Here is a 27,326-nt window from a genome sequence, read left to right on the forward strand (position 1 = left end):
ATGGCAATGTCCTCTGTGCCTCTCTGCAATGGGTGCACTTCTTGGCAAGGGCTTCTGTTCACAGGTAAGTGTGCTCACTCTCTCACTATGAGGTTGGAGGGGTACTTGGAGACAGGCTGGGGTTTCCTAAAGAGGACAGGAGCCTGATGGGTTTTATTTGTAGTCATTGGGCATTAGGTAAAGTGAGGGACAGTGTCTCAGCCTCCTGAAGCTCTCAATGTATGGGAGGTGATGAAAGGAATAGAAAAGCCTCAATCACTTAATATACACAGTCAGTTATACTGGCTGCCATGTTCTGAAGCATAACATCCCCTACTATGTTAGTGTGATTCTCCAAATGGAAATCAAATAGGGTGGGCCAAAGAGATGGCTCAGTGTGTGGAGACATAACAACCTGATTTTAATCCTCAGCTCCCTCATTGTGGATGGGGAAATAGTCTCCTGCAGGCTGTTATGTGCCATCCACAATTGGTATTGGCACTCATGCACATTGAGGCATAGTGAAACATGTGCTTCCACAAAGTTTTGTGTCGTACACTTTCACATGGGTGCATGGAGATAGTTGGTTTCAGAAATACACACATAAAATACATGAATAAATCTAAAATAATTTAAATCACACTTGAATATAATTATTGTCATTAACTCCAAACCTGGGTACTATGTGGTTAATCCCATTGGGGCACATTCATCCTTCTTTCCCTCTTTCCTTCTTTGCTTCTTTCCTTCCTTTATTCCTTCCTCCCTCCCTCCCTTCCTTCCTTCCTTCCTTCCTTCCTTATTCCTTCCTTTCTCTCTCTTTATCTATCTGTGTCCAGGAACTTTATTTTCCAAATCGGTCACACTAATCCCTGTCTTCATCATGTGCTGGCTCTTGTGTACCTGACATCAGTGCATCTGCAAGATGAAGTCGTGGTTTGATTGGAATTATAAAGAAGATAGAGATAAAAGTCAGAAATTGAGTACTCTGCAGATAAGGAGTTCAGAGAGGCTTTGTATGGGACACTGAGGGGGGAGCCAGCCAGATTCCTGAGTACAGAATTCCTAACAGAATTAATGATGCAGTCAGAAGTTGTGAGGGAATGGAAGTCATGTTGCTCATGTCTACCAAGGAGGGTGGACACATTTGTACCTCCACATATAAGCAGAGTGATGACCACATCTCCCCAACATTGATGGTTTCTTTTCTCCGTTCTCTTCTAGTTTCCCTTTTAATCTGTTGGCACCTCTCTACCACAGCCCATGTCACCATTGAATCTGTCCCACCCCATGTGGTAGAAGGAGATAATGTCCTTTTCCTTGTCCACAATCTGCCAGACAATGTTCTAGAATTAGCTTGGGCCAAAGGGGTGAACACTATGAACCTTGGAATTGGAACATATAAGCGGAATAAAAACTTATGTGTGCCAGGAATTGCAAATAGTGGTAGAGAATCAGTGTACAGCAATGGAACCCTGCTGCTCAGAAATGTGACAAAGAAGGACACAGGATTCTATACCCTAAGAGCCTTCAGTAGACGTGCAATGATTGAGTCAACAACAACCATTTACCTTCATGTGCACAGTAAGTGATTCTTTGTGAATTCCGGGTTCTGGGTGGGGTTCATGTCATTGAACACACACAATATGATGACCGTAACTTCCTCCTCTGTGCATTGCATCCCCATTGTGGGGTTTGTGTATTCAGTGCAGGACACACATGCTGTTAGAGTAATTGCAATAGATCAATTCCTTCATTTGAAGTCATTTTACAGACAGTTGGACAGATGCTTAGTAACTCAGCCTAGAATAACAGCCTCTGTCTAGACTTTGGGGGCTCTCACTGGAAGGCTTCCTTAAGAAAGACCCAGAGGGAATCAACATTGGACCTGATGGAGGAAAACTTGAGGTCCTCACAGGGTTTTGAGAACCAAAATGCCCTGGCTGCGGACTTCTGTTCCACACTCAACCAGGTAGCCCTTAGAAGCATTTCACAAAGGTTTGATTTTGACTTCCTAATGGCAGGGAACAATGCTTTTTAGTAGCCCAAGTCCTGCACCTTTGGAACCACTGTCATGAGCTATATGGTTAGTCTAGGTTCCTTCAGCATCATTTCCAGAGACTGAACAGGGAAAGCAGGTGCCCAAGCCATTACCTGAATGTTCTGACAGGCTTATGAAACTTCACAGGAAAGTCTGGGAAAGCCAGTACAGGGAGAGAGGACATAGGTCTTTCTGCCAAGTGTCCTCTGTGACCCAGCTCAGGAAATTCTCTCCTGCATAGAAATGGATGCAGGCTATGCTGATCTGATAGCTCCCCAGATACAAACTTCAGTTCCTCTAGTGATCACCAGGGATGGCATCAGGACACACAATATACTCACGGAAAAGAATTTGCCTGAATCGGGACCTTATCAAGCAGCCTGGTTCCCCACCCAGTATTTTCAGATCTGGAAATCATGGGCACAGAATCCTCAGATCTACTGGCTTCTTAGTGTGTCTGTCACACTGCTGGGGGATCATTTTTCATTTCTTCCTTTATGTGTTTCATTTGGGAAATATACAATATTCAAGGGGAATCAATTAAGAAAGAGGTCCAAGTTATCTCAGAAAAACCATAGAGGACATGAGAGACCCGTTACTCAGCTCAGCAAACAGAGGAAGTGGGAGCATGGCCTTGAAATCTTGCCTGGGACAAAGGAGCTCACAGCCTTTTTTCCAGGAATTAATCACCTCCTCATACACATCCAGGAGACTCCTGGGTGAGGCTCCTGACACATCCTGGGCCTTTAACAGGATTGGTCAGAACCTTGATTGTCAGCTCCATTGAGAATATATTTATTCTCTTCCCCACACATCACTCAGATGGTCCCTTTGGAACCTCCCAGATATCTGTTACCCTCTTGCCTAGAGCAAATTCCTTGTTTGCAGAACACTGAGAACACAAAGAAGATTGGGTGCCTAGCTGGGTTTCTGTGTCACAGAGTTGTGGACTCTTTTTTTTTTTTTGGTGCTTAGTGACCAAGGCCAGAACACTGCAGAGCGCAGTACCAGGGGGAGCGGTTATTCTCTCATGTCACAGAGATGGTCATTATCCTTGACTCCCTCTGTGTGTTCTAGAGCACAGAAACATAAGGAGAGAATGGCAGGGACACTGGGCAGCATTGAGAGTGAAACGGACTGAGCAGTGTTTTGAACACAGACCAACCTTCAGTCCATGACATTGTCACAGGTCTTCCTTCCTGGAGGAGGCTCAACTCAGATGGGGGAAGAAAAGCATAACTTGTGAGCTGTTCTGGAGCAGATACACAACAGAAAGAAGACAGATTAGGCTACAGAGACATTGGAGGCACTCCCTGTACCTGTCTGTAAAGGATGCATTATCTCTCATAGACAAAGACACCACAAAACGACTGTGTGTCATAGGAGTGGACTGACCTACTACCTGGAGTCTCCTAAGTGGTTCAAGAACATATGAAGAGTTTCATTGTTTGTAAGGGAGTTGACAGGGCAGTCCAGAGGCTCAGCAATATTAACATTAAACTATAAGGGAGAACATTAAAAGGCAAGGGTGGGAGAGACAGTGTTCTAATACAAAATTAATAAACATTGCCATGACATTCTGAAGACTGATATTCTCAGCTTGACCTTATGAAAAATCAAGCTGGTGTGGATCAGTAACATAAGTCAATCGATATAGATGCTGCTTCTTTTCCTGACAAGCTGAGGCCAATGAACCAAGTTGTCCTCTGACCTCCACTCAAGTATTGTGTCCTGCACTCACCCATCCACAGTGAGACTAGTCTATGCAAACTGACATGCAAATATAATATGTGAACAAGTATAAAAAGTCGAAGGAAATGTATTCAAGGTTTTCTGGGCAGTAATTTTTTTCTTTCGTTTTCTTTAAATTTTAAATAGCTTGTTTTACATGTCAATCCCAGTTCCCTCTCCCTCCCCTCCTTCCACACCCCTCCCCCTGCCCCCCCAGTCATCCCCCATCCTCCCACCCTATTGCCAATTCCTTCCGCATAGGGGATATCTAGAGTCTATCATTTCTTTCAGGGTAGGGTCCAAGCACTTCCCTAAGAGTCCAGGCAGAGAGAGCAACCCTCTTTGTGTTGTGGACACACGATGTCTGTTAGTATTCCAGGGATAAACACTGATCCACTACTCAGGACCCCATGGGTATCCCAGGCCTCCTCATTGACTCTCACATTCAGGGGGTCTGGATCGGTCCCATGCTGGCCTCCCAGCTGTCGGTCTGGGGTCCAAGAGCTCTCCCCTGTTCGGATCAGCTGTCTCTGCTGGTTTTGCCAGCCCATTCTTTTAGGCAGTAATTTTTTAAATAAGACAAATCAATTTTTTTCTAAGATGCTCCAGTATTAGTGGACTTGAAAAAAAAGCAATCTATAAGGTGAAGTCAGGTGTTGATTGAAGGAACAGAACAACCGTGATAGGAAAACTTACAGAGTGAAGATGCAGGGTCTCCAACCCATTGCAAATATGAGCAGGGGTCTGATGGCAGTAAGACAGGGCCATGTTGTCAACTGCAGAGAGCACAACAGAGTGGGAATGGCAAGTGTTCCTACACTGAGAACAGGGAGGCCATGTGTTTACCTCCACCTAGTAGAACAGGGAGACACTCATACACCGAGGGTGAGCAGTGGACACAGGGCCTCATCTTATCAAAAGCAAAGGTTCCAATTTACATGGATCTCTCTCTTCCCTTTTAGCTGTATTTTGGACTTGTGGGCGCCATGACACCTCTACCCAGCCCAGCATTGAATCAGTGTCCCCCTGTGTTTCTGAAGGGGGAAGTGTTTTTCTACGCGTTCACAATCCCCCAGAGAATATTGTAGGCTTTGTCTGGTTCAAATGGATGACTGCTTTAAAGAAACTGGAGCTTGCCCGATACATAATAGACAGAAAATCAACTCTGTGGGGTCCCGCATACAGTGGCAGAGAGACGTTGTACAGTGATGGATCCCTGCTGCTGCATGGTGTTACTCAGAAAGACTCTGGATTGTACACTCTACAAATTGTGAGAACAGATACGAAACGTGAAGAAGCAAAAGTGCAGCTCCAGGTGGACAGTAAGTGATTCTCCGTGGTTGTTCAGTGCTGGGTGGGTTAGAGACACACAGGACTGTCGTAACTGGCCTAGACTCCTTTCCCTCTGCACTGTGTCCCCAGGTGGAGGTCTGAGCACTTAGTGTGGGACACACTGGTAGAGACAGATGGCCATAGAGCAGCTTCCACCTTGTGACTCCATCTGCATCAAGGAAGACCTTGATGGAAAGTAACTCAGCCCAAGATGTCAGAGTCAGCCAAGTCCCTTGGGGCTATAGACTAGGGATCATTGAATCCTGCATTCTTTCCAAGGCTGGAGTAAAGTGACCCAGGGGAGCATTTTTTCTAGTGTTCTACTCTTACATTCTCTCAAAGCTGAGAGGGAACAATAGTTTTAGAACATCCATGTAAGACTGGGGTATTTATTATCTCTAAATTGAGAGTGTGTTAATAAAATCCAGAAAGTGATAGAGAAACCATAGAGGAGTACTTCCTATTGGCTTGCTCTTCATGTTTGCTCAACCAGCTCTCTTATATCACCCGGGCCTCCTAGTCCAGTGGTAAACTGCCTGCCTCGCTCTGAATCATTTTGCATTGATCCTAAATTTAAAAATATGTATTATAATTTTGCCCACAGTTCAAACTGGTGATGGCATTTCAAGTGAGGCATGGTCTTGCAAAATAACTGTGGCTTATGTCAAGTTGATAGAGAAACAGCCAGAATAGTACCCCAAGCCATTTAAAGGCCTGAGCCTGCCTTGAAGATCAGACTGTTCCCAGTCCTCAGACAGCCCCAGACCAAAGGGTTACCTGAAAGAATAGCAAGTACATCTATTAGGTGAAGTCAGGACTTGAGTATAGCATCAAAGGAAACTGAAGAAAAAACCTTGAAAGTGAAAGTTACAGGCCTGTTGAATTCAGGGGAGACATCACCTCAAACATCAGTGTGTATGAGTGTGTGCAGTGTCTGACTGAGGTCAGTGAGGGAGCAGTCATGCAGACACCCAAGGGGACAGATCCCTGCAGTGGACATGACACTTTCAGGGACACTGTTGGAAAGGAGGTCATGTTTCTGCCATTCATTAAGTGGGATGTACATACACACCTGCGACTGTAGGCTGAGTGATGAATCGATTTGCTCAGGATGGAGGTCAACATCTTTTCACCAAGAACAATGATCCTCATGTGATGGCTTTTTTTCTTGTTTTCCTCCCAGCTTCCCTTTCTCGGTTCTGTAAACCTCTCACTTCTTCCCAATTTATGATCCAACCTGTGCCTCGGTATGCTGCTGAAGGGGAAAGTGTACTTCTCCAAGTTCATAATCTTCCAGAAGACCTGCAAGCCTTTACCTGGTACAAATCAAAGTATAGGATCCGGGTCCTTAAAGTTGCAGAATACAGGCGAGACATAGACACCATCATCTGGGGGTCTAAATACAGAGATTTTGATATGGTGTACAACAATGGATCCTTATTGCTCAAAAACCTCACTGAGAAAGATGCAGGCATCTATACATTAGCAGTTCAAAACAAGGATTCTACAATTGAAAAAGCATATGTAAAAGTTAATGTAAAGAGTAAGTGATTTTCTATGGTCTCCAACTGCTGGGTGTGGTTTATCCTACTTTATACACTGAAATATCTGTATTGGACTGTTCATGCTCTCTCCCTCACCACTGTGACCCTCCACTGGGGGTTGTGTCCTTACTGCAGGATCCACAAGGGGTAGAAAATATAATATATCAGAACCATTCACCTGTCTTTACCTGCAAAGCGCAGGACTTGTGTTGGGTAAACTCAGCTCCAGGATGTAAGATGTATCCCAGACACGTGGAGCTCTCACCACACACATGCCCCCAAAAGACTATGTGGGTGTCAGGCATCCCCTGGCTTATTAAACTGTGGGGATCTCACAAAGACCCCCAGGAATTCCTGACTTCAAATCTTTGCCCCTGATTGAACACAAGGTGACATTGAGGAGCTTTTTTTTGGTAAAGATTTGTTTAGATTTGCTGTTAGAGCTGACAGGGAACAAGGGTTTATGCCTGTCCAAGTCATGGGACTGACTATCACATAGAGTGTAGAATTAGCTGTGTACTGCCATGACAGCTACAGTTAGGTATGTCACCTGTACATTTCCTTGTCCAAGTCATTAGCATATTTTTCTGATGGCGTATGAGACTTCACAGGAAGGTCAAAGCTCCAAGGGAAGAAACAGAGGAGGCAACTACTCCAGATTCCTCCTTAACCTCAGGGGCCCAGGCTAGGAAATTCTCTTCTGCAGGTAAATAGTAACAGATGCTGCTGATGAGAAGAGAACCTGTACCCCAAGTAAGATCATTGCTCATAACTAAGCTTAACTCATGGTTTACAGCAATGATCATGCACTGCATATCCTATTACAAGGAAACTGAGACACAGAAAACAGTTCCTAAACCAGGGTCACACAGGCCCTGTGTGGCAAATACAAGGCACAAGATATGTCTATAGTCACAGCTCCAAATTACTCCCCCTGGGAGCTTTATAAAGTAGGACCTAAAGAAGATGTGGTTGGACACTCTGGAGTCCTTTAATTTGACATCCTCCTCTGTTTCTTCACAGAGCCTGTGGCACAGCCCTTTGTGCAAATCACTGATACCATGGTCGCAGGACATAGATCTGTGATCTTCACCTGTGTGTCACCTGACACTGATATCTCTATCCGCTGGATCTTCAATAACCAGAGTCTGCATCACTTAGAGAGGATGACTCTGTCCCCGACAAAGTGTGGACTCATGATAACTCCTGTCAGGAGTGAGGATGCCGGAGAGTATCAGTGTGAGGTCTCCAACCAAATCAGTTTGAAGACCAGTCTCCCAGTGTCCTGGCCATGATCGTGGAGTAACCTCTTCTCTCATACCACAGTAGATTGCTGGCATTTCTTTGTCAATTGGGGTACAAAATGGAGAAAAGTTATGTGGTAAAAATGATCAGTTGCTACTCAATTACAGCCAGCATGGTGACTCATGCCTATAATCCCAGGATACATGTGTGTACAAGGAAAGGGCAGGATTTTAAGTGAGGTTATTGAAAAAGAAATTAAAGACACCAATATGTTAAACAAAAATTCAAAGGCTTTATGAAATTTGGTTGTGGTTCAAATACATAGCAACCCTTCATAGTTCATGGGAACTAATTTCGAGAGCCCTCAAACTTTTGGATGTTCTGAGTCTGATGTGGAAATGGTGCATTGTTTGCATAGAGAAAACATCCTCTCATAAGCTCAAATACTTTCCCTGTTTAACTAATTCACCTTAGTACAATGCTACCTGTGCACCTGCCATCCATGTGAAGTGAAGAAGTGTGACATGAGAAGGATCTATTCATGCTTCATGGTGGACAATGCTGGTTTCGAAATAGATTTCAACCATGTTTTTTATGAACAGATGTAATATCTTTAACATAAGGGCAGACTCACTGTTTTTTTTACTGAAAAGAGCATTCACAAAGGGGCCTTGCACATGAGTGGTTTCCTGTTAAAGTGTATTTCTTTCTTTTTATTATACTCTTATATAGTACATGAAGACTACAGATTCCCCTCTCTGCAATCTCCCATAAGCTCCCACTTCCCCCATCCTACATCCATTCACCTCCTCCATTTACCTTCAAAAAATGATCAAGCTTCCTAGGGATATCTATAGAACATGGCATAGCAAGTTATATTTGACTAGATATAATCGCTCATATCAGAGCTGGAAGAGGCAACCCAGTAGGAAGCAAAGGGTCCAAAGTGCAGGCAAAAGAGTCAGAGATGGCCCTCACTTTCACTTTAGGAGTTTCACAAAAATTCCCATCTATATTACCATAACTTATATGTAGAGGCCTTAGTCCAAACCCATACAGCATCCCTGATTATCATTCCAGTCTCTGTGATCCCCTATAAGCCCTGCTTAATTATTTCTGTGTTCCATATTTTCATTGTGTCCTTGACCCCTCTGATTCCTACAATCCATTCTCCCCTTATTCTGTGGGATTCCCCTGGTGGTCCCAAGTGTTTGGTTGTATATCTCTGTATCTGTTCCCATATTGATTGAATGATGCCTCTCTGGTGACTATTAGTCTGTGCAATTATCTACTAGTATAACAGAATATTATTAATAAATATTTAATTGAAATATTTTTCTAGTTACATTTGGGTATATATTGAATTTCTGGGATGTCCAGCTTCTGGCTCCTGGCCATCTAGGCAGTGTCAGTTTAGAGCTCCCTCTCACGGCATGGACTTTAATTTGAACCAGTTATTGATTGGCTACTACTATAAGCTCTGTTCTACCTTTATCCCAGGGCATATTTCAGGAACCACAAATTGTAGGTCAAATGTTTTGTGGTTGCATTGTTGTCCTAGCCCTGCTGCTAGAAGTCTTCTGTGGTTGTACATGACTGATGGTTCAGGCTACCTGTCCCTCACTACTAGACATCTTTACTAGGGTTACTCTTGTAGATTCTAGGAAGATTTCATCTAGTAGGTTTCACACTGTTCCCCCAAATGCCCCACTATTACAGTCATTACTCCAAGTATTCCCCCCGCCTGTCCCATTTCCCCTGCCTGTTTCCTCCTGTTCCCATCCCCACCTACCCCCATCTGTTCACAAAATCGTTTCTATTTTTTCTTTCCAGGGAGATACATTGATTCCACTTGAGTCTTCCTTGTTATTTCACTTCTCTATGCATCAACAAAACAAGACTTCTAATTGTATACAATATTAGTTTAGAGTAGTAGAACTCAGATGGTTGTATTTGTTCACTAGTTCAAGAAACTTATGTAGAATCTTTAGGATTTTCAAAAAATAAATTCACTTCACATCATCTGCAGATCTATTTTACCACCAATTAATTAACCAACATTTATTTATGTGTTGTTTAATTAGTCTGTCTAGGACATTTAAGAGAATACTGAAGAAAAGTGGTCACTACAACATAATTGCATAGAAATCTATCCACTGAGTACTGAGTTGGAAGTATTTTTCATGTGTGCACATAATGCATTGGCTTCTCTTCTACCCCTAGTTTGTCTGTGTTCATCATTAAAAGTTTTTCACTTTTGTCAAATGTCTTTGATTGATTCAGTTTTATGAGTTACTCATGGAATCAGTTTTGTGTTTCTTCTTGCTTCCATCTCAGTAGGTTCTGGACTTCTATATATTTGTCTGTTTCATGTAAGTCACTCTACAATTATCCCAATCACTATTGAGTAGTCATAGAAATTTCAATAATCTGAAAAATGGACAGCAAGGTTTCAGATTTCACTTCTAATATTAATAATGTTACTTTACTAAAAGCAAAGTTAATCTGTTAAATATGATGCCAATGAGATTAATCATTTTGGGGAATGAACTTTTGTACTTTATTGAAAGTAGATTATTTTCTCATGTAATTGCCATATGTTTTTTATGAGGCTACAGTTACCCTGATACACAAACCACACAGAAACAGAATTAAGAAAAATAATTACAGATTAATATTCCTCATGAACATTAATGCAAAAATACTTAATAAAATACTGGTAAACCAAATCCAAGAACACAGGAAACAACATTCACCATGGTCAGGTAGGCTTCATCCCAGAGATGCAGAGATGGTTCAACCTATGAAAATCTGTAAATGTAATCCACTATATAAATAAACTGAAATAAAAACTACATGATCATTTCATTAGATGCTGAAAATGCCTTTGAAAAAAATCTAACACCCCTTCATGATAAAGATATTGGAGAGATCAGGGATAACAGAAACATACCTAAACATAATAAGGCAATATACAGAAAGCCAACAGCCAGCATCAAACTAAATGGAGAGAAACTCAATGTGATTCTTCTAAAATCAGGAACAAGACAAGGCTGTCATCTCTTTCCATATCTCTTCAATATTGTAGTTGAAGTTCTAGCTAGAGTAGTAAGACAACAAAAGGAGATCAAGGGGATACACATTGGAAATAAAGAAGTCAAATTTTCACTAATTGCAGATGATATAAAAATGTACATAAGTGACCCAAGAAATTCTACCAGGAAACTCCTACAGCTGATAAACACCTTCAGTAATGTGGCAGGATACAAGATTAACTAAAAAGTAGGTAGCCCTCCTATAAACAAATGACAAATGTGCTGAGAAAGAAATTAGTGAAACATCACCCTTCACAGTAGCCACAAGACACATAAAATATCTTGGGGTATCTCTAACAAAACAAGTTAAAGACCAACATAGCAGGAACTTTAAATCTTTGAAGAAAGAAATTGAAGGTGTCAGAAAATGAAAAAATAAATATCTCTCTTGTTCTTGGATGGGTAGGATTGAAATAATAAAAATTCAAACTTACCAAAAAGAATCTACAGATTCAGTGCAATCCTCATCAAAATCCCAAAACAATTCTTTATAGACTTTGAAATAATAAACTTAATTTTATTTGGGGAAAATAAAAACCCAGGAAAGCTAAAATAATCCTGTACAAGAAAGGAACTTCTGGAGTCACCATCATCCTTGACTTCAAGCTCTATTATAGAGAGATCATCATAAAATATCCTGGTATTGGCATAAAAATAGATATGTGGATCAATGGAATCATATTGAATACTCTGATATTAATCCAGATACCTATGAACACCTGATTTTTGACAAAGAAGCCAAAATTATACAATGGAAAAAAGAAAGCTCCTTCAACAAATGGTGCTGGCATACTGGATATTTACATGTAGAAGATGCAAATAGATCCACATATATCCCCATGTAAAAAATGTTAAATCCAAGTGGATGAAAGACTCAATGTAAATCCAGTTACAGTGCACCTGATAAAAGAGAAAGTAGGAAGTAGCCTTGAATGGATAGGCACAGGATACCAATTCCTAAATAAAATTCCAGTAGCACAGGCAATAAAAGTCTCAATCAATAAATTGAACCCCCTGAAATTGAAAAGCTTCTGTAAGGCATGGCCAACAAGACAAATAGGTAATCTATAGAGTGGAAAAAGATCTTCACCAACCTCATATCTGACAGAGGTCTGATTTCCACAATATATAGAGAACTCAAAAAACTAGACATCAAACTACCAAATAATCCAATTAAAATGTGTACAGATATAAACAGAAATTTCTCAACAGAGGAATTTCAAATGCCCAGAAGATGTTTAAGGAATTTTCCAACATCCTTAGCCATCAGGGAAATGCAAATCAAAACTACATTGAAATACCCTCAGACTCCTGTCAGAATGGCTAATATCAAAAACACATATGACAGCTCATGCTGGAGAAAATATAGAGTATGGGGACTCCTCCAGTCCTGGTGTGAGTGCAAATTTGTACAGTCATTTGGGAAATTGGTATGGTAGTTTCTCAGAAAACTGGGGATCAATCCACTTCAAAGCCCGGCAATTCCACTCTTGGGAATATACCTAGAGTATCCAGAATCATAGCACATGGAAAATTTCTTAACTCTGTTCATGGCACCATTATTTGTAATAGTCAGAATCTGGAAACAGCCTATATGTCCCTAATTCTAAGAATGCATAAAGAAAATGTGGGGCATTTACACAATGGAGTAAAATGCAATAAAATGCAACCATTTGCAGGCTAAAGGAGGGAACTAGAAATATCCATTCTGAGTGAGGTAACCCAGACACAGAAAGACAAATATGGTAAGTATTCACTTATAAGTGAATATTAGAAGTAAATCCAAGGATAACCAGGCTACAAGCCACAATCCCAGAGAAGCTAGATAAAAAGGAATTTCTTAAGAGGAACAGTCATGAAGGGCCCCAGGAAGGGGAAATAGTTAAGAACTCCTGGGTAATCTAGGAAGGAAGAGAAGGGTAGACATGGGGAATGGGAACATGAAGGTTCGATGTGGCTGAGTTGGTGGAGGAATGTAGCAGGAGAGCAATGCAAGGCATATCTTGATAGAGGGAGTCCTGGGATTAGGTAGAAAGATGATGCTAAGAAAAATCCCAGGAATTGACAAGGATGACCCCAGCTAAGACTCCTATCTATAGTGGAGAGGGTGTCTGAAGTAGCCTTCCCCTATAATCAGATTAGTGACTACCCTAATTATCATAATAGAACCTACATCCAATAACTGATGGAAGCAGATGCAGTGATCCACAGCTAAGGACTGGGCTGCGTTCCTGGAGTTCAGTTGAAGAGAAGGGGGAGGAAATAGTGTGAACAAGTGTGGGGTGGTCAAGATCATGATTGGGAAGACCATGAAGACAGCTGATCTGAACATGTAGGAACTCATGGACTATGGTCTGACAGCTGTGGGACCTTTATGGGACTAAACTAGGCCCTCTGAATGTGGGTGACCATTATGTGGTTTGATCTGTTGGGGGGATGTCCAGGTGCATGATCTGGATTTTTGGAATCCAATCTCTATGATGGGAAAAGTTGCTCAGCCTTGAAACAGTGAGGAAGGGCTTTATTGTGCCTCAACTTGATATGTCAGACTTGTTGAACCCAAGAGAGGGTAGGATGTTAGAATATGTAGGGTCGAAGGAAGGGAGGGATGGAGAACTGGGGTTGGTATGTAACATTAAAACAACTTAAATAAAAAGAAAACACTTTTCTTATATATTCTATTTATAGTTTCCCCTTTCTCAACTCTTTCCATTTCCTCCCCACATACCCTATCATGAAGATCCACTCCCTTTCTTTCTCTCCTTAGAGAAGAATAGGCCTCTATGAGATAACAACAAAACATGAGAAAATAAAATATAATGAGTTGAAATAAAAGCTATCATATTGGTGTTGGACCCTGAAACCTAACAGGAGCAAAAGAGTCCCAAGAGTAGACACAAGATTCAGATATCCACTTGTTCTCAGAATAAGGAGTGTCATGAAATTTTAACCTAACAGCTGGAATATACCTATAGAGGACCTTCTGCTGACTAATGTAGTCCCTGTGCATGCCAATCTCATGCATAAGTCTCTTTTATGAGGGCTAGACCTAATAATACTTGATGAGTCTATACAAGCTGGGAACAAAGGAAAAACAATTGTCCCACCCAGTTGTGAATACTACAAGCCACAATAAAGATACTTTTTTGCACAGACAGATACCACGAAAGAAATCCAAAACTAATCCAAATGCAGTGAACAATGGATTCTTGGTGGTATGTATAGATTGTCCCCCATAGCCTCACATGCTTGAAATCTTGGCCCTTAGCTATTTGCAGTACTAGGACATATGGCCTTGTTGGAGGAAGTTTGTCTCTGTGGAGGTGGGCTTTGATGGCTCATATGGTCAAATTACTCCCATTATGGCACACAGCCTCCTTATGCTGATTGATGAGCAAGATGTGGAATTTCAGCTCTTTCTCCATCATCATGCTGGCATGCATGTCACCATGGTTTTCTCTATGATGATAATGGACTAAATCTTTGAAAATGTAATCAAGCTCCATTTAAATATTTTCCTTAATAAGAGTTACCATGGTCTTGGTTTCTCTTCACAGCAATAAAGCCCTAAGATAGACACCATGGTGTGTTCATCCCTACCTGATCTATCTATAAAACAATCCATTGTTTGATGATTAGGGCAAATCTCAGAAGAGGATTGATCTCTAAAATATAAAAAGAACTCAAGAAGCTAGTCATCAAAACATCAAATAATACAATTAAAATTGTATGCAGATCTAAATAGATAATTCTCAGAAGTAGAATACCAAATGTACAAAAGGCACTTAAGGAACTGCTCAATATCCTTGGCCACCAGGGAAATGCAAATCAAAACAAGTCTGAGATATCTCTCAGAATGGTGAAAATAAAAAACAACAACAACAAAATACTCTTGAAAGTTTATGCTGGAAGAGGAGGTAGAGTAAGGGGAACACTCCTCCATTGCTAGTGGGAGTTCAAACATTTATAGCCACTTTGAAAATCAATATGGTGGCTTCTCAAGACACAGCATTAACACTCTTAGGCATATACTCTAAGAATACACACTCATATCACAAGGCATATGCTCAACTATGTCCATAGCAGCATTATTTGTAATAGCCAGAACCTTGAAGCAACCTAGATGCCCCGACACCAAAGAATGGATAAAGAAAATGTGGTACATCTACACAATGGAGTAGTACTTAGTGGTAAAAAACAATTACATCTTTAAATTGGCAGAAAAATAGAACTAGAAGAAACCAGCCTGAGTAAGGTAACCCAGACACACAAAGACAAACATTGTATATACTTACTCATAAGTGTATATTAGACATAGAGCAAATAAAAACAGGGCTACAATCTACAACTCCAAAGAAGGTAGGAAACAAAGAGGACCCTAAGAGAGACATACTGCACCACTGAGAAGGGGAAATAGACACAATCTCTTGCGTAAATTGGGAGCATGCAGAAGAGTGAGAGAGATAGGAGCAAGAGGAGTGGATAAGGGGAGGGGATGGAGAACATGAGGCATCAGGAAGATCAAGTTGCAGAAAGGACAGAGAAGGAGAACAAGGAAATACCTTGATAGAGGGAGCCATTATGGGTTTAACATGAAACCTGTTACTAGGTTAATTCCCAGGAATCCACAAGTAAGACCCCCAACTAAGAATCTAAGCAACAGTGGAGAGGTTACCTTAAATGCCCTTCCCATATAATGAGTTTGATGACTACCTTAAAGTCATCATAGGCCGAGCGGTGGTGTCGCACACCTTTAATCCCAGCACTCGGGAGGCAGAAGCAGGTATATCTCTGTGAGTTCGAGACCAAGCCTGGTCTACCGAGCAAGTTCCAGGACAGGCTCCAAAACAACACAGAGAAACCCTGTCTCAAAAAAAAACCAAAAAAAGTCATCATAGAGCATTCATCCAGTAGCTGATGGAAACAGAAACAGATTCACAGCTAAGCACTGAGCTAAACTCCTGCAGTCAAGTTGTAGAGAGTGAAGAATGATAATATGAGAAAAGGGGTCAAGACCATGTTGGGGAATCCTACAGAAACATCTTAACTGAGCTGGAGGGAACTCAAAGACTCCAGACTGACAGCTGGGGAACCTTCTCAAAACTGAACTCAGTCCCTTGAATGTGGATGCCATTGGGGGAGTGCTTGGAAAGTATATGAGGCTGCTGCCAGTGGAACCAGTCTTTATCCCTAGTGCATGAGGTGACTTTTTTGAGCCTATTTCCTATAGAGGGATACCTTGGTCAGTCTAGATATGGGGGGACTTTCCTGCCCCAAATTATATAACAGAATTTGGTAATTCCTCATGGGAGGAGTGGATGGGTGTTGGGACAGGGAAAGGTTTGCAGGAGTGAGAGGATGGGAGGGAGTGGGACCTGAGATTGGTATGTAAACATAAGATGGTTGCTAATTTAAATAAGAAAGTGAAAAAAAGAAAAAAGAAAAACCTATTACAGCAAATCATAGAGATATTCTAACCCAGACTAAGGAATTTGACAGAGAACCAAGTTCAACACTAAAGTATAATGTTAAAGATAAAGGACCTAAGTTTTTAAGAAAAGCAACCTTAAAATATACAGTAACCTTACAAGAAGTTCCCCATATAGGGGTTCTGTAAGAGCTAATTGGACTCCTGTGACAATGTTAAATTTACGGAAATTCAAGGAATTGGCAGTTTCATATGACATCCAATCACAATTTTTGAAGCAGATGTTAAACATATGGTCAGTTTGTAATAGATTTGGTTAAAGGTGTTCTACAGCCTGGTCAAAAATTACAATAGACTTCCTGGTTCAAGGCTAAGGCTGTTGAACAATAAGCCAAAGCAAGCGGTTTATACATCTCCCATGATCAACTTATGTCTGAAAGATATTACTCTGCATTAGCAAGGGAATACAACAAGGATGTCTGTTCCACTATGTTTATAGCAGCACTATTTGTAATAGTCAGAACCTGGAAGCAACCTAGATGCCCTCAACTGAAGAGTGGATAGAGAAAATGTGGTACATTTACACAATGGAATATTACTCAGTGGAAAAATGGAATCTTGAAATTTGCAGGCAAATTGAGGGCACTAGAAGAAACCATCCTGAGTGAGGTAACCCAGTCACAAAAAGACAAACATGGTATGTACTCATTCATATATGGATTTTAGACATGAATCAGGGGAGTGCCAGCCTACAGTACCACTGCCAGAGAGTCTGGGAAACAGAAGGCAAGATCTCCTGAGCAGATTGGGAGCATGGGGGGAGGAGAGAGGGATCCAGGAAAAAGAGAGAGTGAGAAGAGGAGGGGAGAGGAGGATATGGGGGAGCAGGAAGGTTGAATTGGGGGAAGAATAGAGGAGAGCAGGATGAGAGATATCATAACAGAGGGAGTCATTCTAGGTTTGAGGAGAGATCTGGCACTAATAAGATTTCTAGAGATCTACAAGGATGATAGCAACTGCCAAACTAAGTAATAGTGAAGAGACTACCTAAATGCCCTTCCCTGATAATGATTTTGATGACCATTTTATATACCATCCTAGAACCTCCATCCAGTGACAGCAGAGGCAGACACTGAACTCCTGGAACCCAGTTACAGAGAGGGAGGAGTGATAAGCAAAGGGGTCGAGACTGGGCTGGTGAAACCCAGAGAAACAGCTGGCCTGAATAAGGGAAGATCTTGAATCCCAGCTGATGGCTGAAAGGCCAGCATGGATCTGACCCAGACCCCCTGAATGTGGGTGTCAGTGAGGAGACCTAGGCAACCTCTGGAGCTTTGGGTAGTAGATCAGTATTTATCCCTGGAACACAAATGGTTTTGGGTGCCCATCCCACAGTGAGGGATGGTCTTTAAATCTGGACACTTGGTGGAGGGCCTGGGTCCTCCCCAGAACATAATTACAAACTCTAGAGATGCCCCATGGAGGGCCTTTCCCTCCCTGGGGAATGGAGTGGAGATTGAGTGGGGGGGCTGGAGTGGCTGGTGGGGGGGAACGGGTGTGGAGGGGAGGGAGAGGGAGCTGGGACTGACATGGAAAGCAAGCTTGTTTCTAATTTAAATATATAATAAAATGTGTTTTAAAAAAGAAAGTGAATGGCTGAAGCTCAACTTGCCTCTGGAGGACCATACTACTAGGAGCCTGCTGAGAGAGCCTGCCTACACCCTTCCCAACCCATGGCAGAGGGCAGAGGACAGAGTTGAGTTCCAGGCCCCCCTCCCTGATTCCCACTTCCTTCTGCTTACACTTTCCAGGATCTCCTAGACAGGGAACTGCAGCAAGCTCAACTCACCCCTGGAGGATTGAGCTACCAGGAGCCTGCTGGGAGAGCCTGCCTATGCCTGTGCTCACTCAGGGCAGAAGGCAGAGTCCAGAGTGCAGAGGGACATGCTCCCACCCACTGTGAGAGGGACTGTCAGAGACCCATCTGCACCCACCAAGAGACCCTCCAGTGAACTGGACCTGCTTGCACCCACCAAAAGAGAACCTTGGACCCGTACTCACCAGGAAAGGAAGAGACCCCATCTGTACTCACTGAAAAAGGAATGGGAAGATGACAATAAAAGAACAAATCCAATGGCAGAAAAAAATATGACACCACCAGAGTCTAGGGACCCTACACCAGCAAGATCTGAACATCACAACACAGATGAAACAGAAGAGAATGACCTAAAAACCAATTTCATGAAGATGATAGAGACCCTAAAGGAAGAAATGAGAAAATCTTTTAAAGAAATAGAAGAAAAGACAAACCAATAATTACAAGAAAAATTTGAAACAGTGCAAATTTTGAAAGCTGAAATAGAGACAATAAGAAAAACAGAGTCTGAAGGAATACTGTACCTAGAAAAGGTGAGTAAATGATCTGGAACTACAGATGAAACCATAACTAACAGAATACAGGAGTTAGAAGAGAGAATCTCCTAGTGAAGAGTCACTAGAAAAAATAGATTCATCAACCAAAAAAAAAAATCTTAAGTCTAACAAATCTCTAACACAAAATATCCAGGAAATATGGGACACTGTGAAAAGACCAAACCTAAGAACAATAAGTGTAGAAGAAGGTGAAGAAACTCAGCTCAAAAGTACATAAAATGTATTCAAGAAAATCATAGAAGAAAACTTTCCCAACCTAAAGAAAGACATGCCAATGAAAGTACAAGAAGCCTACAGAACACCAAATAGTGTAGACCAAAAAAGGAAGTCCTCTCACCACATAATAGTAAAACCCCAACATACAGAATAAAGAAAGAATATTAAGAGCAGCAAAGGAAAAAGGCCAAGTAATATACAAAGGCAAACCTATCAGAATCACACCTGACTTCTCCATGGAAACTCTGAAAGCCAGAAGGTCCTGTATAGATAGATATTCTACAAAAACTAAAAGAACATGGATGCCAGCCCAGACTGCCATAACGAGTAAAGCTTTCAATCACTATAGATGGAAAAACAAGGTATTCCATGACAAAACCATATTTAAACAATACATACCCACAAATCCAGCCCTAAGAAAGTACTGGAAGAAAATTTCAATCTAAGGAACATAACTATACTCACAAAAATATAGAAAATTTATAATCCAACTTTTCCAAAAGACAAAAGAAAAAGGGGAGTAAATCCACAATTACATGACCAACAACAAATAAAAAACAAACAAGAATTAACACTCAATGGTCCTTAATTTCCCTCAATATTAATGGTCTTAATTTTCCTTTAAAAAGACACAGGCTAACAGAATTGATACAAAGACAGAATCCATCCTTCTGTTGCATACAAGAAACACACCTCAAGTTCAAAGACAGACATTACTTTAGAGTAAAGGGTTGGGATAAGATTTTCCAATCAAATGGATCCAAGTAACAATCTAGTTTATCTATCCTAGTAACAAACAAATTATACTACAATCTAAAATCAATCAAAAGAGATGAAGAAGGTCATTTCATATTCATCACAGGAAAACTCCATCAGGAAGAAGTCTCAATTATGAACATTTATGACCCAAATACAAGGGTGCCCACGTTTGTAAAAGCAAAATTACTAAAACTCAAATCACACATAAGACCTCACATATTTATACTGTGAGACTTCAACACCCCACTCTCACCACTAGACAGGACCACCAGACAGAAACTCAACAAAGAAACAAAGGAACTAAGAGAAGTTATGACCCAATTGGGTTTAACAGACATTTGTAGAACATTCCATCCAAACACAAGAGAATAAACCTTCTCAGTGCCACATGGAACCTTCTCAAAAATTGGCTACATTCTTGGCAACATAGAAAACCTCAACAGGTACAAAAATTGGAATAACCCCCTGTATCTTATCGGACCACCATGCTTTAAATTAAGAATTCAACAACTACATAAATTGTCGAAACCCTACAAACTCATGGAACAATATGCAATTGCACCATTCCTGGGTCAAGGAAGAAATAAAGAAAGAAATAAAGACTTCCTAAAATTCAATGAAAATGTAGACACAAGATACCCAAACTTATGGTAGTACACTTTGAAGGTAGTACTAAGAGGAAAGTTCATAACATTAAGTGCTCATATGAAAAAAACTGCAGAATAGTTACACTAGAGAATTAACAGTACAACTGAAAGCTCTAGAACAAAAAGAAGCAAACTCAGCCAGGAGGAGTAGACACCAGGAAATAATGAAATTGAGGGCTGAAAACAAAGTCGAAACAGAGAAAACAATACTAAGAATCAATGTAACTAAGAGTTGGTTCTCTGAGAAAATCAACAAGATAGACAAACCTCTTTCCAAATTAACTAAAAGGCGGAGAGAGAACATGCAAATCAACAAAATGAGGAATTAAAATGGGGACATAACAATGAACACTGAGGAAATCCAGAGAATCTTCAGGTCATACTTTGAAAACCTGCACTCCACAAAATTCAAAAATTTAAAGGAAATGAACAATTTTCTGGATAGATGTCGCTTACCAAAATGAAATCAACAGCAGATAAGCAATCTAAACAGACCTATAACCCCTAATGAAATATAAGAAGTCATCAAAATTCTCCCAACAAAAAAAACCCAGGCCCAGATGGCTTCAGTGTAGAATTCTACCAGAAACTTAAATAAGAGCTATTTCCAATACTCCTCAAAGTGTTCCACACAATAGAAGCAGGAGGTTCATTGCCAAACTCTTTTTACGAAGTTACAATTACCTTGATATCCAAGCCACACAAAGACATAACTAAGAAAGAGAACTACAGATGAATCTCCCTCATGAACATTGATGCAAAAATACTCAATAATATATTAGCAAATAGACACCAAGAACATATCAGAAAAATCATGCACCATGATCAAGTAGGCTTCATCCCAGGTATGCAGGGATGATTCAACTTATGAAAATCTATCAATGCAATTTACCATATAAACAAACTGCAAAAGAAAAACCACATGAGCATCTCACTTGATGCAGAAAAAGCCTTTGACAAAATCCAACAACCCTTCATGAAGAGATCAGGGATAACAGGAATATACCTGAATATAATAAAAGTAATATACAGTAAACCAACAGCTAACATCAACCTAAATGGAGAGAAACTTAATGCAATTCATCTAAAATCAGGAACACAACAAGGCTGTACTCTCTCTCCATATCTCTTCAATATTGTACTTGAAGTTCTAGCTATAGCAATAAGACAAAAAAAGGAGATCAAGGGAATACAAATAGGAAAGGAAGAAATCAAACTTTCACTATTTGCAGATGATATGATAGTTTACAAAAATGACCCTAAAACTCTTCAAGGGGACTCCTATGGCTGATAAACACTTTCAGCAAAGTGTCAGGATACAATGTTGACTCAAAAAAATTAGTAGCCATATTATATACAGATGATAAAAGGTCTGACAAAGAAATCAGAGAAAAATAACCCTTTACAATAGACCCAAATAACATAAAATATTTGGGGGTAATGCTAACCAAACAAGTGAAAGACCTTTATTGCAAGAACTTTGAGTCTTTAAAGAAAGAAATTTTAAAAAGCCCTCAGAAAATGGAAAGAATTCCCATGCTCTTGGATTGGTAGAATTAACATAGGAAAAATGGCAATCTTGCCAAAAGCAATCTACAGATTCAATGCAATCCCTATGAAAATACAGGCACAATTTTTCACAGACCTTGAAAAAACAATAATCAACTTTGTATGGAAAAACAAAAGGCCTAGAATATCCAAAAGAACTCTGTACAATAAAGGAACTTTTGGAGGCATCACCATCCCTGACTTCAAGCTCTATCATATAGTTATAGTCCTGAAAACAGCTTGGTATTGGCAAAAAATATAGGCAGGCAGACCAAGGAATTGAATTGAAAATCCTGATACTAACCCACACTATTATGAACACTTGATTTTTGACAAAGAAGCTAAAATTATACATAGGTAAAAATCAGCATCTTCAATAAATGGTGCTGGCATAACTGGATATTGGCATGTAGAAGATTGCAGATAGATTCAAGTCTATGACTGTGCATAAAACTTAAGCCAAAATGGATCAAAGACCTCAACATAAGTCCAGCCACACTGAAACTCTTAGAAGAGAAAATGGGAGGCACCCTTGAATGAATTGGTACAGGATACCGCTTCCTGAACATAACACCAGTGGCACAGACACTGAGATTGACAATTAATACATGGGACATCCTGAAACTCAGAAGCTTCTGTAAGGTAAAAGATATAGTCAATGAGACAAAAAGACAGCCCGCAGAATGGGAAAAGATATTCATTAACCCCACATCTGACAAAGGGCTGATCTCCAAAATTTACAAAGAACTCAAGAAGCAAGTCTCCAAAACACCAAAGAATCAAATTAAAAATTGGGGCACAGTACTAAATAGAGAATTCTCAATAGGGGAGTCTAAAATGGCTGAGAGACACTTGAGAAAGTGCTCAACATCCTTAGCCATTAGGGAAATGCAAATCAAAACAACTCTGAGATACCATCTCACTCCTGATAGAGTGGCTAAAATCAAAAACCCTGTTGACAATTTATGCTAGAAAGGATGTGGGGAGAGGGAAACACTCCACTGCTGGTGGGTGTTCCAGCTGGTAAACCACTTTGGTAATCAGTATGGAGATTCTTCAGGAAAATGGGAATCAGTCTAGCAAAAGATCCAGTAATTCCACTCTTAAGTATATACCCAAAAGATGCACATTCATACAACAAGGACATCTGTTCAACTATGTTCATAGCAGCATTATTTGTAATAGCCCAAACATTGAAGGAACCTAATTGCCATCCACTGAATAGTGGATAAAGAAAATGTGGCACATTTACACAATGGGGTACTACTTAGTTGAAAAAAAACAATGGAATCTTGAAATTTTCTGGCGAATGGATGGCACTAGAAAGAAAGCATACTGAGTGAGGTAACCCAGTCACAAAAAGAGAAACATGGTATGTACTCACTCATTTATGGATTTTAAACATGAATCAGGGGAGTGCCAGCATACATTTCCACTGCTGGATAGTCTAGGAAGCAGAACCTTCATCCAGCAACTAATAAAAGCAGAGGCAGATACCCACAGACAAACACTGAACTGAACTCCTAGAATTCAATGTCAGAAAGGGAGAACTGATGGGTAAAGCAGTTAAGTGTGGGATGGTTTAACCCACAGAACCAGTTGACCTGAACAAGGGGGAGCTCTTGGACTCCATATTGATGGCTGTGTGGAAAGCATGGGACTGACCCAGACCCCTTGAATGTGGGTGTCAGTGAGGAGGCCTAGGTAATGTATAGGGCCTTGGGTAGTATTTACCCCTGGCGTCCAAATAGACTTTGAGTGCCCATGTCACAATATGCGAGGCTCTCTCAGCAAGGACTTTTGGGGGAGGGCCAGGCCCTGTCCTGGATGAGATGACAGTTACTGGAGATCCATTATGGACTACCTCAACCTCCTTGGTGATCAGAGTGGAGATTGGGTGGGGGACTGGGGGACCTAGTGGGGAGGGTGGGGGGGGAGGGGAGGGAAAGGTATCTGGGATTGACATGTGAAACAAGATTGTTTCTACCCTAAATAAAAAAATAATAAAAGGTGAAAAACGAGAAAAAAAAGAAAATCAAATCATTTACAAAAGTTATACAGTATGCAAAGGAAGCCTTCATGGATTTCTTACAAGGACTGTGTCATCAGCACTATATAGAATGGTATCAGATTCAGAAGCTAGAAAAATGATAGTTAAAACTATGGCTTTTGAATATACTAATTCTCAGTATAAATGGCTAGTTGAGCCTATAAAATCAAGGTCTGCACCTTTGGAGCTCTTACTTGTGAGAAGGAGTGCACCATGGCTGGGCTAGGGAGGAGATAGAAGATGGGAGGAGGTGGGGGACAGAAAGAGTGGTGGGAGCTAGAACTGTAGTTGGAATGTAAAATGAAAGAAAAAATTATAAATAAAACAGCAAGGTCAGCACCTTTGGAGGAATGGATCCAAGATAAAATTATACTGAAGCTCATGGCCATGATGATGATACATAGACAGGAAAGGTGATTTCAAGACCTTCAAAGAAAAACCAAAATGAAAAAAAGTGTTTTAATTGTGGCAGACAAGATCACCATGAAAGGAATCATAAACAGGATGTTCCTAGAAACAATACTTTTTAAATATTTACATTTTTGTTTAGATTAGAAAAATATTATTTTACATATCAATCTCAGTTTCCTCTCCCTCCCTTCCTCCCATGGCCCCCACCGATCCCCCATTCCATCCCTTTTCTGCTCCCTAGGGAGGGTGAGGTCTTCCCTGTGGGATCATCAAAGTCTGTCACATCATTTGGGACAGGGATAGGCTCTTCACCATGTGTCTAGGCTGAGAGAGTGTCCCTCTTTGGGGAATGGGCTCCCAAAGTCCATTCGTAAAGTAGGGATAATTAAGTATCCACTACCAAAGGCCCCATAGACTGTCCAAGCCTCCTAACTGACACCCATGTTCAGGGCACCTGGTTCGGTCCAATGCTTGTTTCACAGCTGTCTGTCTGGGGACCATGAGCTCCCCCTCGTTCAGGTCAGCTCTTTCTGTGAGTTTTCCCAGCCTGGTTTGACCCGTTACTCATCACTCTTCCCTCTCTGCAACTGAATTCCAGGAGTTTGGCTCAGTGAATAGCTGTGGGTGTCTGCTTCGTCTTCCACCATGTTTTTCACTTGTTTGGTTAGTGTTACCCCACTGTATTTTATGTTGCTTGTGGCTTTTGTAAAGGATGATGATTCTCTGATTTCTTTCTCATTCCATTTATCATTTAATACAGTAGGGCTACTGCTTTTTTTTTGAGTTAATCTTGTATCATGTCACTTTGCTGATGATGTTTGTCAGCTGTTCTCTGGTAGAATTTTTTGGCTCATTCATGTAAACTATTATATCATCTACAAATAGTGAAAGTTTGACTTTTTCCTTTCCAAATTGTGTCCTCTTGGTCTCATTTTGTTGTCTTAAATATTGAAGAGCTATGGAGTGTTTGAACAGCCTTGTTCAATTGCTGATTTTACAGGAATAATATTGAGTTTCTCTCCATTAATTTGATGTTGGCTGTTTGCTTGCTGTTGTTGCTTTTATTATGTTTAGGTATGTTTCTGTTATCCCTGATCTCTCTAAGAGCTTTATCATGAGGGTTCTTGGATATTCTCAAAGGCTTTTTCAGCATCTAGCAAGATGATCATGTGGTTTTTCTTTTTCAATTTGTTTATATCGTGGAATACATTGATGGATTTTAGTATGTTGAACCATGCCTGCATCCCTGGGATGAATCATAGTTGATCATGGTGGATGATTATCCTGACATGTTCTTGGATTTGATTTGTCAATATTTTATTGAATATTTTTAGCATCAATGTTCATGAGGGAGATTGGTCTGTATTTTCATTTCTCAGATGTGCCTTTGTGTGATTTGGGTACCTAGGCAATTGTATCCTCATAAAAATAGTTTGGCCATGACCCTTTGACTTCTATTTTGTGTTTGAGGATAATACTGCTATTATCTCTTCTTTGAAATTCTGTGAGAATTTTGCACTGAAGCCATCTGGCCCTGCAATTTTTTTGTTGGGAGACTTTTGAGGACTGCTTCTATTTTTTAGGAATTATAGACTTCCTTGAATTGCTTGTTTGTTCTTGATTTAATTTTGGTAAGTGATATGTATACAGAAAACTGTTCATTTCCTTTGGATTTTTGAATTTTGTTGAGTACAGGTTTTCAAAGCATGACCTGATAATTCTCTGAATTTCCTCAGTGTCCATTGTTATGTCTCTCTTTTTATTTTTGATTTTGGTAATTAGCATGCTCTCTGCCTTTTGCTTAGTTTGGATAAAGGTTTGTCTATCTTGCTGATGTTCTCCAAGGACCAACTATTTGTTTCCTTCATCCTTCGTGTTGTTTTCCTAGTTTCTACTTTATTGATTTCAACCCTCAATTTGATTATTTCCTGGTGTCTACTCCTCTGGGGTGAGTTTGCTTCTTTTTGTTCTAGAGTTTTCAGTTGTTCTGTTAATTCTCTAGTGTGATTTTTCTCCAGTTTCTTCATGTAGGCAATAAGTACTATGAACTTTCCTCTTAGTACTGCTTTCAAAGTGTCCCATAAGTTTGGTTATGTTGAGTCTTCCTTTTTGTTGAATTCTAGGAAGACTTCATCTTCTTTTTTTATTTCTTTATTTCTTTTTTTATTTTTTATTTTTTTGGTTTTTCGAGACAGGGTTTCTCTGTGGCTTTGGAGGCTGTCCTGGAACTCGCTTGGTAGTCCAGGCTGGTCTCGAACTCACAGAGATCCGCCTGCCTCTGCCTCCCGAGTGCTGGGCTTTTTTTATTTCTTCATTGACCCAGGGATGGTGCAATTGCGTGTTGTTCAATTTCCATGAGTTTGTAGTGTTTCTGCATTTTGTGTTGTTGTTGAATTCTAACTTTAAACCATCATCATCTGATAGGACACAGAATTTTTCAATTTATTTTGTATCTGTGGAGGTTTGCTATATTGCCAAGTACATGATCAATTTTAGAGAAGATTCCATGTGGTGCTGAGAAGAAGGCATATTCTTTTGTGTTTGGATGGAATGTTCTATACATGTCTGTTAACCCCAATTGGATCATAATTTCTGTTAATTCCTTTGTTTCTTTGTTAAGTTTCTGTCTGTTGGTCCTATTGAGTGGTGAGAATGGGGTGTTGAAATCTCCCACTATTAGTATGTGAGGTTTTATGTATGATTTGAGCTTTAGTAACATTTCTTTTACGAATGTGGGTACCTTTGCATTTGGGGCGTAAATGCTAAGAATTGAGACTTCATCTTAAAGGACTTTTCCTATGACAGATATGAAAGGACCTTCTTCATCTCTTTTAATTGATTATAGTTTGAAGTGTAATTTGTTAGGT

General features: G+C 40.4%; 1 protein-coding gene across 1 annotated transcript; it reads left to right on the forward strand.

Annotated features, from left to right (window-relative positions):
- On the forward strand, nucleotides 1–7,922 carry LOC121135458 (pregnancy-specific glycoprotein 22-like). Its single transcript, XM_040734240.1, has 5 exons — nucleotides 1–64; nucleotides 1,204–1,563; nucleotides 4,714–5,073; nucleotides 6,267–6,626; nucleotides 7,651–7,922. Exons 1-5 carry the CDS (start codon nucleotides 1–3, stop codon nucleotides 7,920–7,922), a joined length of 1,416 nt encoding a protein of 471 aa, XP_040590174.1.
- Nucleotides 7,923–27,326: the final 19,404 nt, after the last annotated feature.

This window comes from Mesocricetus auratus, unplaced genomic scaffold (genome assembly GCF_017639785.1).
Source record: "Mesocricetus auratus isolate SY011 unplaced genomic scaffold, BCM_Maur_2.0 Super-Scaffold_100038, whole genome shotgun sequence".
NCBI classification, from domain to species: domain Eukaryota; kingdom Metazoa; phylum Chordata; class Mammalia; order Rodentia; family Cricetidae; genus Mesocricetus; species Mesocricetus auratus.

What these genes read in the sequence shown, in the direction of transcription:
- LOC121135458 (XM_040734240.1), top strand. Translation starts at nt 1, where the DNA reads ATGGCAATGTCCTCTGTGCCTCTCTGCAATGGGTGCACTTCTTGGCAA. An exon ending in GCAAGGGCTTCTGTTCACAG is followed by an intron (nt 65 to 1,203) that starts GTAAGTGTGCTC and finishes GTTCTCTTCTAG; the next exon opens with TTTCCCTTTTAATCTGTTGG. An exon ending in CATTTACCTTCATGTGCACA is followed by an intron (nt 1,564 to 4,713) that starts GTAAGTGATTCT and finishes CTTCCCTTTTAG; the next exon opens with CTGTATTTTGGACTTGTGGG.